This window comes from Leptonychotes weddellii, chromosome 5 (genome assembly GCF_054177405.1).
Source record: "Leptonychotes weddellii isolate Sample4059 chromosome 5, ASM5417740v2, whole genome shotgun sequence".
NCBI classification, from domain to species: Eukaryota; Metazoa; Chordata; class Mammalia; order Carnivora; family Phocidae; genus Leptonychotes; species Leptonychotes weddellii.
In genome coordinates this window covers 46,533,029-46,553,477 of record NC_138373.1, presented here as the reverse complement: position 1 = coordinate 46,553,477, position 20,449 = coordinate 46,533,029, and the positions used below count along the sequence as shown (strand labels likewise).

General features: G+C 47.5%; 1 protein-coding gene across 2 annotated transcripts in view; it reads right to left on the bottom strand.

Annotated features, from left to right (window-relative positions):
- CAMK1D (calcium/calmodulin dependent protein kinase ID) overlaps window positions 1-20,449 on the bottom strand; it is a 394,045-nt gene that overhangs the window by 6,468 nt on the left and 367,128 nt on the right. For both annotated transcript variants that reach the window (XM_081820587.1, XM_081820588.1), the window contains exons 7-10: window positions 11,783-11,895; window positions 10,147-10,225; window positions 1,717-1,804; window positions 714-831 (exon numbers count right to left, since the gene is read on the bottom strand). In XM_081820587.1, the coding sequence (XP_081676713.1) occupies window positions 714-831; window positions 1,717-1,804; window positions 10,147-10,225; window positions 11,783-11,895 (398 nt within the window). The remainder of the gene's footprint in view (window positions 1-713; window positions 832-1,716; window positions 1,805-10,146; window positions 10,226-11,782; window positions 11,896-20,449) is intronic.

Genomic DNA, 20,449 nt, shown 5'->3' with positions numbered 1-20,449 from the left:
GAACCCTTTTCTGAGGGTAATGGGGTGAAACGTGATGCCCAGAGCGAGACCAAATGGAAGGGCCTCATGATCAAGGAGATAAGGGCCAATGGGCACCATCAAGGCAACTGCTCTGAAATGGACAGGAGCCCCTGGGATGGCCTAATATAGAATTAAGATAAGTACACCAGAGGGTGGTGGGGAATGTGAGAGAGAAATAGACGAGTGCAAGCGACCGTCCACGCAAAGATGAGGGACCGTGCAATACTCTTACTTGGACTGCAAAGCCAATGCACGTCACATACTTCAGCTCCAATTATCATCATCCTCATCAAAAAACAGATATTAAAAGCCAATGAGATCAGGCGATCATGAGTCTCTGCCATCCCTTCCTCAACCCCTAAGAATGATGCACGATGACGAGCGAACCTCAGGGGAAGGAGACACAGATCCGAAAGTGTCTGGGCTTTTGTCCAGACAGACATGGCCGTGTGGGACTTGAGCCACGGATTTCTCATCTCAAACTGGGAATAACAATCCTCACTGTTGTGTGAATATCCGATAATGAAATGTTTAGGAAATATTCTTTCTAAATTAACTAAGGTCCCCGGGTTATTGGGACGTTCAGTGGGATGAGGTATCAAAGACCGGGTGCTCGTGGACGCCAGTCCCCTCCCCACCCCAGACGTGTCGGCAATACGGATTGGAAAGTTCTGTCCTTGCAGCATACGCACAATCTTTTTGGCTGGCCAAGCTGAGGCCGCTGGAAACACTTGCATTTGAACTGTCCAGGCTGCTGCCAAGATGAAGCTTCCTCATATGCCTCACGACGGCTGTGGCATTGAACGCTTGCTGAAATTTAAGAAAGGGAGAAAACGCACAAAATAGTCGGGCTCATTTGAAAAGACTCAGGCTGTGTCCGGTCGTTTCTCCTGTTACCCCGAGCATTTTGGACATCTTAAAACATTCTCATGAGACTTTAGAAAGGAAGCTCATCTTGCCCATTCTTCCAAAATGACACGAAGTCATTGAGCCCCTCCCCCGCCGAGATGTATTTTGGAGATTTAAACAAATACTCTTCTTCTGACATAGCAAACATCTAGAATGAATGTAAACCAATTCTCTCTGTAATTTTAGAGAAGTGACTTTTAGAATCAAAGGCATGTTATAAAAGACAGTATCTGAAATGATACTCTACGATGAGGTTTTAAGGTAGTTTTTATTTCCTGTTGTTGGTGCTCGTGTCCTAACTCATAGCCTTTCCTCTGAATAAAGTAGGTCAGTGGAATTCATTTCGTTTCTGTACAGCCTCTTGGGGCAGAACAGCCAGCTCTTAATTTATGCACACTGATTAGAGCCTGGGGTTTAGGCTTTCCTAAACAGGGTTTCCCCTCCCGCTTTCGTATCATTTTAATAGAAGTCAACTATTCAAAGTTCCAGTAACGGAAAGGCAGACAACAGGAATTATGGTCTTAAGAAACAGCAACTGAGTAAGAACCAGCACTGTTGCTGGGGAAATATTAAATTGTGTACTTTATCCCTCCCACACCATGACACCCCCTTTGCGTCTTAATCCTCGTCGGTTAAAATTAGCAAGATTTTTCTGGGTGAGGTTCTGGGGATTTTCATCCAACTCAGGTGATAGTAACATTTAGAAATAATAAATGCTCCAACTGCAGGGAAAATTTTGTGGGAGTTGTTCGATTCACCAGGAATTGAATAAAGCACGAGACTTACTCTCCATTTGCTTTTTGCAAAGTTCTTCCGGATCTGGGCACTGACAGACTCATGGATGTTTTTATTGAGGGCCGTGTCACCAGCAATCCTGAAACAGAGGCAAAGATGCTTCTTTAAAAGAGTTTCTTGGGCGGGGGGGGGGGGGGGGGTGGGGTGACACTGGGTCCCACGCTGCTTTCCCAGGAAAGACTCAATGCTGCGCCCGTCCCGAGGTTCCCTGAGAGGGTGGCTCATCGGCGCCCTACCAGGCTGCGTGGCTCTTGTCTGAATGCACACAATCCACCACCAGGCTCAAAGTCCTGTCCCCCTTCTAGACCCTGCACCCTCTGGGGGATTCGTGGACCTCTCTGCCTGGTTCCCACTTCTTCTCTTTTGACCTCAGTTCCTGCAACAGCAGAAGACACAAGGCAACCTGAACCCAGTTTCCCCTCCTCCTTCCTCCGTCTCCCTCTTCACCAGCTCTCTACCTGTAGGAGGTCCTGATGTGTTTCCTGCTTGATCTGACCGCCAGATCCCTACCTAGGGCCATCTTCCCAGCTTCTCCCTGCCTGAGGCTCCGTATTTGTGTCCTCTCCAGGCCCGCTGCTCCATGGACCCGCTCACAGCCTGGGCCCACAACATCCTTCCGGCTCCATTCCAGCAGAATGAGGCTCGGCCACGTCGTCCTCGCCCACACCGGGTGCCCCCTCACCTCTGTGCTCAGTGAAAGGGCACCCAGCCTCAGCTCACCCTGCTTGGCAAATCTTCTTCCTTTGCATTTCCTGGAAAAGTTCTCAGAATGGCTAGGACCAAATCCACTCTGCACTCAGCTGGTCATTCGTTGTTGCTTGTTCTATAGCCCTCTATTAGCAGGAAAGAAGGCGGGTCTGCTCTTCACCTCTGTCCTTAGAAACTACTTAGGAATTACCGCCCTCACCCTAGTCCTTCCTCCGTCTGCTTTACCACCTCTCCTTCCCTCCCGTCCTCCTCCCCTTTCCCTGGTCTCCCACCTCCCCCACCTCTCGGCTCACAATCTCCAGTCTCATTGGTAACATGAAGGTCACTCCCTTCTTCTCCCACACATCCCCATCAACCTCAGCACCATCCCTCCACTACAACTAATCACCTGGCCTTCCCCCCAGTTTCAGAGGAAGCTGTGTTTTGCTCTCATTCTTTTCTGCGCTTAGAACCTTCCATATCTTCCTTTTCATTTAATAACTATTAAATTCTAGCTTGGTATCCAATACCTATGAAATAAATTTTTTTTTTAAGATTTTATGTATTTATTTGACAGAGAGAGACACAGCGAGAGAGGGAACACAAGCAGGGGGAGTGGGAGACGGAGAAGCAAGCTTCCTGCCGAGCAGGGAGCCCGATGTGGGGCCCAATCCCAGGACCCTGGGATCATGACCTGAGCTGAAGGCAGACGCTTAACGACTGAGCCATCCAGGCGCCCCCCCTATGAAATAAATTTTTGCATCTTGGAGGTTAAGGGGCAGATAAATGCTGCGAACACTGACCATCCTTTCTGGCTGGAAGGTGACTGGTTAGTGAGGAAACCTGTCATCTCCCAGACCCACATGGCCCTGGACTCCAAAACAGCCTGGATGCCACACCTTGTGATGTCCAACCGTTTGGGGATATGAAGGTAACAAGCTTAGGCCTTATTCAGACAAGAAATCATCCCCAGGTAAAAAATACGTCCCCACCCACCCAGCCTTTCACTTTTTTTTTTTTTTTTAGAGATTTTATTTATTTATTTGAGAGAGAGAATGAGATAGAGAGAGAGAGCATGAGGGGGGAGGGTCAGAGGGAGAAGCAGACTCCCTGCTGAGCAGGGAGCCCGATACGGGACTTGATCCTGGGACTCCAGGATCATGACCTGAGCCGAAGGCAGTCGCTTAAGCAACTGAGCCACCCAGGCGCCCAGCCTTTCACTTTAGAATAGAAAACATGGTGCAGGACTGGACCTTTAGTCTGTGCCAGGCTGGGATGCAGTTTGGAATGCAGTCCGATATTCTCAGCTAAGAGCAAGCCCTGCCCCTCCCAGTATAGACTCCCATCTTTTTCCCAGCAGGGCTGGAAAGACTTAGCCGAGAGGATGCTCAGAAACGGACTCAAGAGAACCAGGCTTCCATTTCTAACAGCTGCCAGTTGCCCACTTTCCCCAGAAACACACCAGTGAAATAGAATATCTGGCAAATCCATTCAAAACAAGAGGAACAAGGTTAGGGGACTGCGGACATCTTTATTAAGCTTTTCCTTCTAGATAATTCATGTGAGTGTTTTCCTCCTGCACCTTTTTTAAAAGCTACATCCTCGGGGTGCCTGGGTGGCTCAGTCGTTGGGTGTCTGCCTTCGGCTCAGGTCATGATCTCGGGGTCCTGGGATTGAGCCCCGTGTCAGGCTCCCTGCTCAATGGGAAGCCTGCTTCTCCCTCTACCTCTGCTCCTCCCCACCCCACTCGTGTTCTCTCTCTCTCTCAAATAAATAAATAAATTCTTAAAAGGAAATAAAAGCTACGTCCTCAGAGAAGAAGGCCAATTCCAACTCAACGGTGGCCAGCACCTTCTTGGAAACGAGCATGCAGAAATGGTAGGAGTATGGGGTGCCTCAGGCTGAATACCGCCGCAGGGCAGAGCCGTGCTCCAAACCAAACAGACCAGTGAGGGGGTCAGAGAGACTCCCTTCTCTGTGGGTTAGCATGGGCTGAGATGGAAGGAAAATGCAAACTTCCAATTATTTCAGGAATGTTCTGTGCTTACTTCCCCCATCCCAGGGCGTGCTGCAGCTGAGTAAGACCCAGCAGGGTAGATGTGGCCCAGAGGCTCCCATGAGGCCCTCTCCTTGGGGAGGTTGGCCCATGACAGCACATAGTCTTCCTCAAATGGGCCCCATCACGGAAATGCCTGCTGCTGATCATGAGCCAGGGAGTTTACAGCGACAACGTACGCCACTCTCCATGCTCAGCATACTGGCTTCAGCATTATTCGTTGACAACACTGGAGGCATGGAATGTTAGGATTGGAAAGGACTCTGATTGTACCTCGATGGTCCTAGGAATTAAACAATGCCTCCGACCCAGGGGATCTCCTTATAAATCTGTATACGCGCACACATATAAAGCTATGGACACCCACATTCCATTCATGTCTCTTCTGCTTTCCAGGTTTTTAAAAATAGTTTATTTTTATTTTTAAGTAATCTCTACACCCAACAGGGGGCTTGAACTTACAACCCTGAGATCAAGAGTTGAATGTTCTACAGACTGACCCAGCCAGGAGCCCCACTTTGCTTTCCAGTTTTAACCCCATGCTAAAAACGCAGATGGCATTCACATAAATCAACCTTTGCGATGTCTGTCTGGCTCTCCATACACAAATCATCAAACTCATCTCTCCCTGCCTTCTGGGGTTTTGTTTTGTACCTAGTCTGCTGTATCTCCACAGCTCTGATTTTGCATTTTTCTAGCCACCTGCTCAAGACAGGCTTGGTGATGCCTGTGTGTACCCCAGACAGGGGTTTCTCAGACTCCTGGGCTGCTTCCTGATTCCTACAGTCAACCACAGCTTGGGAGGCTGGAGCCCAGAAGAGGGGAGGGGTCTCAGTGAGCACTGAGGAGAGGGCTGTAGGTGCCACCCTGGCCTGGCCGACACACGATGTCCCCCCAGGTGGGTCCACTGCCAAGCGTTGCCTGGGGCATGGATGCCCAGAAATCATCATTTTGGTTTCTGTGTCGACATAACTAGAGACAGAGGTCCAGAACAACCTGAACCAGACAAACCCCATCAAGGTGCTTCCCTGTAAGGAGGAATGGGCTCCCACCCGGCCAGCAGGCTGGTGCTTCCTTACCATGAACCACCATGAAAAGGCAAAGCCTCACATGGGAGAGGCACAGAAACATCTAGCAAGATGGGCTGACTGACACAGCTTTGAAAGGAGCCCTGTCCTGGCCGAAGTGCCTGTTTTGGGCCGAGGGAAGGTGTCTGTGACTGCCAGGGGCCCTCCTGGCTCCAGGGAGCCTTGATTAAGCTGGAAGAGCAAGTGCAGAATAAGAGATCATGTTCTCTGGACAGAATCGATGTGCCAAGAGCACAGCTTCCAGAACAGTGGTGTGGACAGAGCCAGGCTTCCCTGGAATCATGACTCCACTTTCTGCCAGCTCTCTGTTGAATCCGTGCTCTTTGCCCGGGGAATTTTACATAAAAGAAACTAGGATATCAGAAATGCAGGCAGCGGGGGGCATTTCCCTGATGTTTGAGTCAAATTGCATTCATTTTTACCATTTCCTAATGGCTGACTTCCTGGGTCTTGGGAAACGCACGGTAGAAATAATACAGCGTCTGAAGTAAAGGAGAAGCTCTGAAGTAAAGAGGCATCAATTTGCTCAGGAGCTCACATGCTACTGCATCCTGAGTCTGGAGCCCAGGAAAGAGGTTGGCAACGCTGGAGACAGAGACTTCAGGGTCATTGGCCTGGGTCCACTCAGGATGCAGTAGCATGTGAGTTGTTCCAGGGGCCGGCCATCTAGGTCCTGAGTGGACCCAGGCCAATGACCCTGAAGTCTCTGTCTCCAGCCCAACCTCTTTCCTGGGCTCCAGACTCAGCAAAGTCTCTCCCCCCGGCCCCGCTCCACACACAAGATGCTACTCTTCTCAGTGGAGGCATCTCACCGGCCCAGTCCCTTCAACTGGAACCCTGGCAATAACCTCTGGGCCCCCTGCCCCGAGGCTCCCCACCCCTGGCATGTCCCTCGCACTCTCTGTCTGCTGCATCCCTGTGGCTCCAGACAGGCCCCCACCCCCTTCTCTGGGCCAGCCTCTACTCCACCTCCAGCCTGCACCTCCCTGCTGGCCTCCCTTGGCCCAGCGCCAGGGATTCATCCCCATCCTGCAGCCTGTTGAGCTGAGATGCAAATCTGATCACCTGCTTGAAACCTGTCAGGGGCCCCCACTGCCCAAAGGGAAAAGTACAAATTGCTTTGTGTGATGATAAATTAATGGCAACTCATACAGATGGGAGATGTATTAGGTACCAGGTCCTCTTCTTCTTATCTGTATGTCATGTCTCGTTCAATCCCTGGAAAAGCCCTAGAGGATAAATACTGCCATTATTCATGATCTCAGTTCGACACGGGGGGCCCCCAGGGCTGGGGAGGTCGCCCAAGCAGTAACATAGGGTGAAGCGGGGACCGGGACTCAGAGCTCGCGCTACCCTGGCGGAGACCCCGGAGCTCGCGCCAGAACGCCGATGGCCGTGCCTTCCTTTCTGGTTCCCTCCTGCCTTGCTTCTTTGTCCATTGCCCCTCCAGCAATATGGAGTATGTGGTTCCAGGACAGAGATGCGGTTAGGCCCTGATGATGGGCCAGGCCGCTCACCCGGCCTGGAAATCCTCTCCTCCCTCGACAGCCTGGTGAAGGCCTCATGGCATGAGGCTTGGCCCCTCTGGGAAGTCCTCTGCCAGGCCCCTCAGTGAAATGACCTCCCCCTTCTTTGGTTTTTCAAAAAAATGTCTGGTGAAGCAGGGACTAGGTTTCAGCTGGCCTCCTTCCTGTCTTCCACAGAGCAAGGCTGGATAAGTGAACACATCGGAGGAAAACTGCTTCCCTTCTTTAGACATCACTTTCCTCCTCCATCAGATCATCCCCAAAGTCTCATACCTTTAGTCCTCATACAAGATAAATATGTGCTGCGATGTAACAGGATGGCTATGGTCAACCCTGCTCTCGCGTATATTTCAAAGTTGCTGAAGAGTAAATCCTAAAAGGTCTCATCCCAAGGAAACAATTGTTTCTGGTACCTACATAACGGGGTGGATGTTAATTACACTTCCTGCGGGAATCATTTTGCAATATATGCAGATTTTTTTTGCATATTTTTGCAAAATATGAAGTCATGATGCTCTACACCATAAATTTATATACAGTGTATGTCAACCAGACCTCAACAAAACTGGAAGAAGACAAAGTCTCCTACAGCTTTGAAGGCCATTGTTGGTATTGTTGGTGAAGTAAGAAAAGGTTTACTAACTTTATTGTCACATACTTTGACCTATTGTCCAATGTAACTTGTTACAAAATAAAATATCATTTATTTTAAACTTCTTAAAAATAGATATGACCGAATCTGCCTCCTTATTCAGAAGCATCTTTCCCTCCCCTTCTGCCATTCCTATCTTCCTTTTCCTTTCCTGACAGGGTGGTGTTGAAGAGCATTTATTTTGGAATCAGTTCTGGCCAGAAACAAGGGTGGCTTTACCATCGGGTAGTGGTTGCACAGTCTTGGATCAGGCTTAGTTACTTTATCTTTCTACATCGATTTTCTTATTTCTTAAAAAAAATTTTTTTTTTAAAGATTTTATTTATTCATTTGAGAGAGAGAATGGGAGAGAGAGCACAAGAGGGGGGAGGGTCAGAGGGAGAAGCAGGCTCCCTGCCGAGCAGGAAGCCCGATGGGGGACTCGATCCCGGGACTCCAGGATCACGACCTGAGCCGAAGGCAGTCGCTTAACCAACTGAGCCACCCAGGCGCCCGATTTTCTTATTTCTGACATGGAGACAAAACCTACCTTACAGGGTTATTATGAAGAAAAACATGAGATGATATTTTAACGCAGTTAGAACAGCACCCGAAATAATTGATGCTCAGTGAGTGACAACTGTGGTCATAGATTAAAATATAGAGCTTCCTCGACTCACGATGGAGTTACGTCCCAATAAACCCATTGTAAGTGGAAACTATCATATGTCGAAAATGCATTTAATATACCAAACCTGCCAAACATAGCTTAGCCTCGTCTACCCTAACCATGTTCAGAACACTCACGGTAGCCTACAGTTGGGTAAAATCATCTAACACAAAGCTCCTTGTGTGATCAAGTGTTGAGTAGCTCATGGAATTTCCTGAATACTGCACTGAAGGTGAAGAACAGAATGGCTGTATGGGGACAGAATGGGTGTCAGCGTATCGGTTGGAGACCGTCGTGGTCGCGTGGCTGACGGGAACCATGGCTGCCAGCGCCCGGCATCACGAGACAAGATTGTCCCTGATGCAGCTAGCCCAAGAAAAGATCGCAATTCAAAACCGGAAGTACAGTCGCTACTGAATGGGTACCACTTTGGCACTATCGTAAAGTCAAAAAAAATCATGAAGTTGGGAACCGTCTGTCCGATGAAACCAGCTCACGATGCTCCTCGGAGCAGGTGCCCTTTGGAGGACTAACCAGCATATGATGCTCGGGAGGAAACGCTATAGACAGTGGTGAAACAAACAAGGGGTAGTTTCCTAGAGCGCTTTTTAGGGGAATTTCTCCTGAAGCCAAAGGCTGTTTGTTGCCATCATACTGCATATTCTACCATTCCTGCTCTTTGTTTCCAAATGGATGCTCCTGGTGGTTTAATGAGAACAGCCTAACGAAGAATTTACTATGTCCCAGACATTGAGCTAAGCCCTTTGCAGGCATGATCTCAATGATTTCTTACATCAACTCTGTAAACAAGGTATCCTTGTTCTCATTTTAAAGATAAGAAAACTGGGGGGGCCTGGGTGGCTCAGTCGGTTAAGTGTCTGACTTGGTTTCAGCTCAGGTTATGATCTCAGGGTCGTGAGACTGAGCCCCACATCGGGCACCGTGCTCAGTGTGGAGTCTGCTAAAGACTCTTTCTCTGCCCCTCCTGTCCACACACTCTCTCTCTCTCTCTAAAATAAACAAATAAATCTTTTAAAGAAATTAAAAAAAATAATAAAGATAAGAAAATTGAGGCTCAGAGAAGTTACGTACAAGCCCAGAGTAACGGCTAATTGATAGTGAAGCTGGGTTCAAACCTAGTAAGTGGTGCAAAAACAAGATGGCATCATGGGCACTGCTGAAGGCCTAGTATAGAATATCACAAGCCATCGATGAATGCCTCTGGGGTTGAAGACACATTAACTTGAAAGGCATTTCCTTTTTCTTTTCTTTTCTTTTTTTTAAGTAGGCTCCACACCCACCTAGAACCCAACACGGGGCTTGAACTCACGACCCTGAGATCATGACCTGAGCCGAGATTAAGAGTCAGCTGCTTAACTGCCTGAGCCCCCCAGGTGCCCCAAAAAACATTTTAAAAGCAAAAGAATATATAACATCAATTCACTTACTTATTGAACAGTAAGCTCAAGGAATAAAACTCAATCTTAATGCCTGGCTGGAGAACTACCTTCAATAAAAATGATCCTAAAATACTTCCTGTAGAATGAAAAGCCTACAGCTATCTTTTGCACAGTGTACTCATCATCCGTGCATTCAGGAGGCTGTGTCCCGAGGGAACAGAAGAGTTCAAGTGTTGCCCTGGGGATGGGATGAAAGCCAGTGGTCGGAAGGAGAGGCAGTCACTCCACAGTTAGGAACGGCTGAGAGGGGGTTTAGCCTGGGAAGGCATCAGCGTGTCCTTCCTCGTGGGTGACTTTTCTTACCATGGGTGCCGAGCTGCTTGCTCACAAGTGTATCTTTTATTTGGATCTTTCTCCATCAGATTCCGGATGAAGTCTTTTGCTGTTTAGAAAGAAAGCACAAGGGGCAGAATCAGGGTGCGGCTGCAAATGTAACAACTTGCTGCCGCAGGGTCTTTGGGAATATGGCGTGAAGCATGAAAAACAGCCCAGTCCCGCCTCTGACCCTATGGTACGTTGAACACAAAAGGCAGGCGGGAACTGACATTTGGGAGAAAGAGAAGTCAAGACTTGGCACTGTCAGAGGGGACAGTGAATGAGGAGGCAGTCACACCAGGCCTGGGACCCTGCCTGCCCAACTCAAAGCCCTTCCCTTGGGCAGCTAGTGACATCTTTGGTTCAGAGATCAAAGATCTTTGTCATCATGTGCCTCCCGCTGGGCTCACTGCTGCCTGAGGACGCTGCTTTGTTGATGTCCTCTCTGTGTTTTAGACATCACTGATTCAACAAAATCCCTTCAGCCTCTGCTAAGGCCACCAGGACCTGAGGCTCTGTGGAGACAGAGCCCTCGAGAAGCCCCTCACAGCCCACTCAGCTGCCTGCAATGAACAGGACATCGAGATGCAACAAGATATGCCCCGGCGGGGAAGTGCGAAGCGCTAGGAGGCCCAGTCGGGTTAGGACCCAGAAGCGGGACCCTGAGAACATGAGGGACTGGGTCACAGAACCAGAGGATGACACCTGTATGCCAGGCCAGAGACCCGTGGCATCGCAGGGCCTGGCAGCTCTCTGCCCACAAGACTGGGTTTCTGGGGGCAAGGCTGTGCCCTCCTGAGCTCAGAAATAAAATATTCCCCATGTAGCTTTTCCCTGCAAGCCTTGGAGAACTGTACTCAGGTCCCAGGTTCTGGAAGGCTGAGGAACAAAGCAGGTGCCTCCAGTGAGGAGGAAATAACACATATTAAAAGGTGATATTTGAACAGCTCACCAGGACGAGCAGGGCTCTGCCCCATTTATTATTTTATTTGATCCTTGTACCACCCTCTGTGGTAGGGAGGACTATTGTTACCATCTTGACCTTGAGGCTCAAGAGACTTGTCAGTCTACCTGAGCCTTGGCTTTGATCTTTATCCCTGAGGAGGAAACGGTAAATGTCTCTGGGACAGTGTGGCACAGTGGCTGAGACGTGGGCTCTGGAGTGAGGGTCTGGGTTCAAATCCCAGCTCGTCCACTTACTAGCTGTATGGCTTGCATCAAGGCATATCACCTTCTGGGGCCTCAGTTTGCTTACCTGTCAAGTGGGGATACTAGTAACACCCATCTGATAGGTCGTCCTGAGGGCTGAGTGAGTTAGCACGTGTGCAGACCTTTTGGTGCTCGGCACACAGTAAACACTCAATAAATGTTAGCTAATATTGCTTCAGTCCTGGAGCGCTCAGATCAGGGCATGGCTTAGAATGATGGAGGAGTTGGTCCCGTCCCTCAGCGTGGCTCTGGTCAGATGTCCCAAGCCTGCCTTCTGCTTTGCAAGTCAAGTCCAAGTATGTATGCTCATGGAGCTTCCTTGGGAGCCTCAGGACCACTCTGAAACCCCCGGGGTCCGTCAGGGTCAAGTGGTCTGGGTGTAAGGGTCCCACCCCTGGGGAGCCAAGAGACCTACCAGAGTCGGAGATGTCATCCCAGTAGGGGGAGTCGAACTCATATTCTGCCTTGAGGATCTGTTCAAAGAGCTTGGAATCATTTTCATCATAAAAAGGAGGGTAGCCACAGAGCCTGGAAGACAAGACAGTGTAAGGATCTATAACAGCTATATATCCGCTGTGGTCACTGGACATTCTGCCTGGAAGGAAGAACCGTCACTCAAGGGGAGAAAACTGCACTGTGTGTGTTGCAAATACAACCTGAGCAAAGAAATCACACCTTCTAGGGGCAGAGGTGGCACAGAAATAAAGCTGTGATTTGATAAATCGCAAAAAGGTGGTGATCTAAAGTAAACACATACGTAAGTCCACCTTTCTTTCCATGTTATTAACCAGAGCCCCATATACTCCCAAACCAACACCTACACCTTCTGTGTGTAAAAGCTATTGAGGGATCTAGTACATGCTTGAGCCCACGTGAGGCAGGGCATCCAGGAAGGGGTGGCAGTTAGGCTGTAGCTCTAAGGGATGGGCAGAGCAGAGGCAAGGTCGGATTTTCCAGAAGGCCGGGCGCAAAGCTGCATCGTGTAGAACCTGGTTCTGGGCCCACGGTAGCCCAGAGGGTGGTCCCCGCAGTGGCAGCTCTGAATTTCCCCAGATCCCCAAACTTTGTTCAAAACACATCTCCAGCCTAGAGACCTGTGGAATGAGAACATATGAACGGGAATCCACAGGCCTATAAGGGATGAGGCTGTTGGCAAATAAGAAACCGAAGAAAGGTTCAAAATGCAGACTTGGTACACTCATTCTTCAGCTACTCCTGCTGTGACACAGAGTATCACTTGTCACGCTGCCCAGGGGGGAGGCTGATGACATTTTTAAAGGCTGTGAGACATTGCACGGGCCGATAAGATTCAAAATCATCTATCCCCACAAGGTTGATTTAGGGGCTAAGTGCCTGGAAAATTTCATTTTTTAAAGATTTGCTGCTTTTGGCAAAATGAATACGAGCCAGTGCTTCTGAAACCACCGAGGGCGTATTTTACTGCCCAGGAAACCGTGGAGCCGGGAGATGGATATGTAAATGCTTCCCATAATGAGGATTTGGGCTCAATGAAATGTGCATATTAGGAAAAGCAGACAGAGCAAAATGTTAGTTCATCTTGGAAAATAACTAAATTTTAGATATGTGAGGTTTTTGTTTATTAACAACTGTGTTTTACTTTACAGTTTGGCTTTCTTCTCAAGGGAAAAAAAATCTTTAAGAAAATTCCAAGAAAGATGTATTCTTCTTGTGCCAATTTTCTTAATGTATATTCCAATTTCTTCTGGTTTTTAAGCTCTCTTGGAGGGGAGAGGATACTGTTTATGTGGCTGTATGGAGGACGGGAGAAAAGGATGTGGATCTAGCCTGGAGATTAAGTTAACCTTAGGAAAGAGGATTTTAAAATAAGGATTGGAAAAGAAGAGAAGGACAGATAGAAGTTGCAGAATCTTCCCCAGATCTAGAAATTTCACAGAGCTCCCTGGCCAGGCTATTCCATTAGTAGGCTTGTGCAGAGGGTCCAAATAGGAAAAAAAAAAACAAATTTGAGCTATTTATCTCCATATACAGAACGTGGAATTTTGTGGTCTGGACCTATTTGCAAGTGGAACCTCTATGTTCTTATTTTACATATCAAACCATTTAAATAATGTACAAATTATCTCACCAGGTGTACTCAAAGACAATAAAGCTGTTTCCAACTGTTCTAAACCTAAAAGTCTGTGGTTCAGAATAACATAACTTGCCAATCCAATGACTGAGGGTCACACCCAATTGTAGGCAACACACGTCCCCGGGGCTCAAGGATTGCCTCCAGCCCAGCCTCAGGATGGTCATCCAAGGAGTATCCTTACACCTTCAGTCTTTCCCACTTTGCCATCTTATCTACCTGTGGCCCCCTCCCGTAGATGTACTGCTAGATTCTAGTTTAGCCTTGACTGAGCACTTGTTTTGGGTCAAAAATGCCACTAAGAGCTTTGTGGTATTATCTCACTCAAACTTCACTCCCTGCAGGATGTGAGTGTCCCCAACACCTTCTGTTCGTCCTTTAGAGCCATTTTCCACTCGCTCTGTGCCCTGGGAGGCTGACCTGTAGAGATACCAAAATGAGAAGTGAACTCCGTGACATCTGGTAGAGGTTGGTTAATGGGGTCCCCAGTGGAGATGGTGAAGGAAGAGGGAGTTCAGGGCCAGGGTGTGTGCTGACCTGACCCCTCTCGTCTAGCACGCACCCTTTGACTGAAGACCACTGCTCCTCTCAGGGAGCAGACCCTACCAGGCACTCCTCCTCGGATTCTGGTAACTGCTCCCAGCCTCCCTTCACCACCTTGGGTTTAGGGATGTTTACGGCTCAGCTGCTACAAAGCTCGGGGTCACAGTCCCTTCTACAATTCTCACTTTGAAGGCAAAGAAACTAATATGGAGCAAAGTCAGGACTCGAGGCCTATCCATCTGATTCCAGGTTTGTGTTCTTAACTATTTTGCTGATTCACTCAAGGGAAGGAGGCATGAGAATTGAACCTTATGTTTCAGTCTTGACTTTGAATGCTCTCTGTAGGTCATTTGCCCACCTGCCCCTTCATCTGTAAGTAGAACCCGGTGATTGGACCCTACCTTTCCAACCCCATTTCCCACACTCGGGGTCTTGTATGCTAAGATGCTCAGAGTTCGCTCCCCACTGGGCACTTTTTATTTCTGGACCAAGGTAAATGTACGTACTTGACCTGGGCTGTCCTTCCCCTGTCACTTGCCTCTGGCACACCCTTGAAGACCAGCTGGGGTGTTACTAGGAAGACCCAGCTCCTTTCCGCCAGGTGGGGTAGGTGCTCTGCTCTGTGCCCCCGGGGCAGTGGGTAGCACTCCCCGCTGACACTTACTACACTGCAAGTTGCCCTGAGCTGTCCTCGAGCTCCCTAAGGCAGGACCACGTCTCAGGTCTTACTCTCATCTTTGAACTCTCAGTGGCCAGCCCCGAGGTCCGCCCATAGCAGATGCTGAGTAAATGCTTGGATGAACAAACATGCTCTTGAAGAGGCTTCATCGTTGGCTGTTGAGCCCCCTGGCTGGGCTCTGAGACAGAGATAAGGATCTACAGTTTAGGAGAGTCCACCACTGCCCCAGCTTAGGGAGCCCTCAGAGATCCCGCCTACCCTCCTGTACAATAACCCTATCAGGAGGCAATATCAGGAGGAATAACCGGCCTATCTTTGTAGAGAGAATGCAATGTGGTTTGGATGACCTAAAATGTCCCTGTTGGGCGTGGACACATCTCATAAAGAAGAGTTTCCACGAAGGAGAAGACTTTTCACATAAATGAATATGAAAATCGGCAATGGCCAACCACGGCTGATTCGGCAGTGCACAGTTTTTCTTGGAAACTAAAATGCTGTAATAGCTTAAGAGCTCCTGCTGAGAAGCCCCGCGAGTTTACTGGGGTAATTATGCTACATATGTTCCTCTTGCTTGTTTGTCCTTGGCCCCGTGTCTCTGTCCCTCTGAAAATGGATGCCTGCTAACAGGATTCCCAAGTAACAATCAGTCGTTACCTCTTTACCCTTTTATGTAACTTTATTTCCATAATTCAGCTCAACTCAAACAGGGGCAAAACAGTATGGAGGTGCCTCAAAAAATTAAAAATAGGACAACCATATTATCCAGTAATATCTCTTCTGGATATATTCCCAAGGGAAATGAAATCAGTACCTTGAAGAGAGATATGCATTCCCATGTTCACTGCAACATTATTCACAATAGTCAAGACATGGAAACAACCCAAGTGTTCATTGACAAATAATGGATAAAGAAATTATGGCAAATGGGGCCCCTAGGTACCTCATTTGGTTAAGGGTCTGACTCTTGAGATTCTCTCTGTCCCTCTCCCTCTGTCCCTTCCCCCACTCTCTCTCAAATAAATAAATGAATCTTAAAAAAAAAAAAAAGAAATGATGGTATGTATAGAAAATGGAATATTAGTCAGCCATAAAAGGAAGGTGATCCTGCCATTTGCAACAACGTGGATGAAACCAGAGGGTTTAGTGAAATAAGCCAGGCACAGAAAGAAAAAAAAGTCAAATACATAGAAGCATAGAACAGTGGTTACCAGGGGTGGGGAGGTGGTGAGGGAAATGGGGAGATGGTGGTCAAAGGTCAAAGTCACATATATGTAGGGCAAATAAGTCTAGAGATCTAAGGTACGGTGTGAGAACTATAGTTAATAATACTGTACTGAATACTGCACATTGGTTAAGACAGTAGACTTCAGGTGCTTTCATCACAATATAGTAACAATGTCAGAATATATGTTAATTAGCTTAACTATAGTAATCATTTCACTACGTATATTAAATCATCACATTATAACCTTAAATATATACAGCTTTTATTGAAAAAAAGTCATGGTAGAGAAAGTACTAGCCGTGTTTAACATTAGGCAGTGACTTTTTAAAAAAGTGTTATTATGGGGGCACCTGGGTGGCTTAGTTGGTTAAGCATCTGACTTCGGCTCAGGTCATGATCTCGGTGTTCTGGGATTGAGCCCGCTTCTGGCTCTGCGCTCAGCAGGGAGTCTGCTTGTCCCTCTCCCTCTGCCCCTCCCCATGGCTCATGCTCGCTTTCTCTCTCAAATAAATAAATAAAATCTTTTAAAAAATGTTATTATGGTAAAAAAAAACAATATGAGATCTACCATTTTAACAAATTTTAAGTGTCTAGTACAGTACTGTTGAATCCAAGCACAATGTCTTCCAGCAGATCTCTAGAGCTTATTCATTTTTCATAACTGAAATGTTATGCCTGTTGCTTCCCCATTTCCCCCTCTCCAGCCCCTGTCAACCACCATTCCAGTCTCTGATTCTATGAATTTGGCTATTTTAGATACTTCATATGAGTAGAATCATGCAGTATTGGTCTTCCTGTGACTGACTTACTTCACTTAGTGTAATGTCCTAAAGGTTACCAATATTCCACTGTATGCATAGACCATGTTTTCTTTATCCATTCATCTATTGATGGACATTTACATTGTCACCATGTCTTCACTCTTGTGAATGATGCTACAACGAACATGGGTGTGCTAATACCTCTTGGGGATCCTAATTTCAATTCTTTTGGATAGATACCCAGAACTGGGATTGCTGGATCATATAGTAAGTTCTAATTCTAATTTTTTTTAAGATTTATTTATTTATTTGCTAGAGAGGGAGGGTGGGGGGGGAGCGAGGGAGAAGAAAAGAATCTCCCCGCTGAGCGCTCAATGTGGTGCTCAATCCCATGACCTTGAGATCATGATCTGAGCCAAAACCAAGAGCCAGTCGCTTAACCAACTGAGCCACCCAGGCGCCCCATTTCTAATTTTCTGAGGCACCTCCATTCCGTTCTCCACAGTGGCTGTGTCATTTTGTATTCCCCGCAACCGTGTGCGAGGGTTTTGTTTTTTCCACGTTCCCACCAACGCTTTCTCTTGCTTTTTGGATTTCTCCAAAGAAGACATACACATGGCTAACAGGTACAGGACAACAGCATGTGTGTATGTGTCTGGGGTACCAGAATTCAGACTACCAGACCTATGGCATTGACTGCATGGCTGTGTAACAACAACAACGGCTGGTTTGGTTCTTTGCACGGGCCAGCGAGCGCTCAGCGTGAACACGAATGATCCCTCTTCCTGGGGAATGCGCTTGATTTTTCCCTGTTAGGTTTCCATCAACTATTAGCTGGCTGGCTTTCATGCCTTCTGTCCTGGATGTGACCACAGGCCTGCGGCAGCTGTTCCTACCCCTCCCGAAGTCACATGTACCTTCCCTGAGTGGTCCCCTCAGGTCCCCGCTGAGGACAGAGGATGAAAAACCACCCATCAGGTAGCCCTCTGGGGGGGTGCCCAGATGCTAACTGGGCATCGGCTGTGTCCCAGGCCTGGGGATCTAGCGTGGAAGGAGACCATGAGTCCTATTCTCGTGGCTTTTACATTCTATTTGGGGGGGTGGGGGTAGGGGACAGACACTCAACACTAAGCTTCAAAAGAAACAGGAAATTGAAAAAATAAACAGGAAATAGAAAAGTAGACAGGAAAGGTAATGGGAAGGTGGTCACAGGAAGCCACAGTATTGCATTCTGATTTGAGAGTATTTCTTTTCATACACTGTTCCCTATGCCTGGAATGCTCTTCCTCCTGTGTCCACCGCTGTGGCTCCTCTTTGCTCCTAGGGCCCCATGTGCTTGGCCTTTATCCCATGATGCCTTTCCTGACAACCACCCTTCCTCTGAGCTCCCCAGCCTCTTAGGTGCAGCCATCATGGCGCACATGTGGGTTGATATCTGGGTCCCACCATCTCCTGTTAGATTCTGAGCTCCCTAAGGGAGGTGACAGTACCTCACTCATCTTCACCATCCCCAACACCCAGCCCAGGACATGCTCAGCAAAAATCAGCTGGATGAATGAGCCCATCAACACCTCAATGTTTCAGGGACTGCCACACCCCCACCACACTCAACTTCTCTCTGAACACTTCCCAATCTTAACACTCTACCTCAATCCCATCTCTTTCTTGGGTACCCTCAAAAAACTTAAAAAAGATTACTTCATGGTTATTACATGTGTCTGCCCACCTTGATCATGAGTTCCTACAGGAGAGAGACAATGTCATATATTGCATTTCCTTTGTATCTTTCATTAGCATTCAACAATAATCAATATGTGTCAACTGACTATTCTTTCATAAATGGGAAATTTTACACGAAAATTGCTTGTGCGTGTTTGCGTGCAAAATGGCACTCATTCAAGTTGACTTACAAAGTAGGGTTGAACACCCTGAAATGGATTTACTCTGGGGGAAATAATTTAACTAAAGTTTTTCATGTGTTAAAATTTTTAAGTTATTTTTGCAGTGAAACCTGCTCGTGCCCAATAGCCCCTGTTGTAAGTCCTCCGAAGTGGAGCAGAATGAGCACAACCATTCGTCAACAACCATTCTCGAAGCTCACGTTTGCCCTGCGCCCTGATGGTTTCCTCCATGTATCAGTCTCCCTGGTCTGTTTTCCCTCCAACCAGATGATGCTCATGAGATGACACAACCCATATATCGTACCCCATTCCCAGTCTGAATCCTCAAACCCAAAGCTGAAATATATGCCCGAGGAAGGACTTTGCCTCGTAGGGGGATTTGCACAGAATCACAGAATTTTATTCTGTGGGGTCCAGTAGTCATCCTCTGGCATTGGCCAACCCCTCACTTAGGAGGCTGGGAAAGTGGGCCCCAGTGAGATGAAGGGGTGGCCTCAACCAGAGCAAGTAGCAGGCATGGACATCTATCAGCCCAGGGCTCTGGCTTAGAGAAACAAAAGCCATTTCAGCCCCATTCTACAGAGATTTATGGAGTGTGAACGTTTAGGCCAAATGCTGATCATCTAATAGTGAAGAAGACAGGCCCTGTCCTAGCTCCTCAGAGTTCAGAGTCCAGCCATATGTGAAGAGCACAAGCAGACTGCTGACTTCTCTATAAAGGAGAAACTAAGTTGTGTGTGTCCTGTAAACTTAGTAATAATAGCCACCGTGTGTTGAGTATTTACTGTGTGCCAGGCACTGGGCTATGCAACTTAACAGGTTTTGTCTCATTTATGAGACATGTGTGCTTATGACATAAGCACTTCCATCTTCCATTTTCAGATGAGGGACTGCATGAGAGATGAGGCAACTTTCTCACACCAAAGGGCAGAACAGAATTTTAACTTTACTCATCCAATTCCAGAGCCAAGTTGTATTAACCTTTAATATGAACACTGCAGTCAAGTATGTTATGGCAAAGATGAGGAAATGCATACACACCCTCTTCCTAGACCTGCCTCTGAAGTCAGGGTGCATGTTTTAGTATGTGATACATGAATCAGAGCCAGGACCAAGGCTGTAAGACCTGCCAAAGAAATAAAGACCAGCTGAGTCCTTGCACTCAGAAAGTCAACACCTAACCATCTAACCCAGCCTGCCTTCTGGAAAGACAGAGGGGAGGAGACTGGCTGGGACTATTAGGGCCTGTCCATGGGAGACAGGGATTGGAAAAAAATGGACCTGAGTTTATACTGAACCAAATTCCAATAGGATCACATCCAGTAGCCTCATTGAACTCCCGTGTGGAACCTTGAAAGGACATAAAGTATAGAAATCCTTCTGTCAAACATGAAAAAGTGCTCAACATCACTCGGCATCAGGGAAATCCAAATCAAAACCTCAAGGAGATACCACTTCACACCAGTCAGAATGGCTAAAATTAACAAGTCAGGAAATGACAGATGCTGGCGAGGATGCAGAGAAATCCTCGCCAACATCTGTTGGTGGGAATGCAAGCTGGTGTAGCCACTCTGGAAAACAGTATGGCGGTTCCTCAAAATAGAAATAGAAAACAGAAATAGTTGAAAATAGAGCTACCCTATGACCCAGCAATTGTACTACTGGGTATCTACCCCAAAGATACAAATGTAGTGATCTGAAGGGGCACATGCACCCCAATGTTTATGACAGCAATGTCCACAATAGCCAAACTATGGAAAGAGCCAAGATGTCCATCAACAGATGAATGGATAAAGAAGATGTGGTATATATATATACAATGGAATATTATCCAGCCATCAAAAAAACACGAAATCTTGCCAT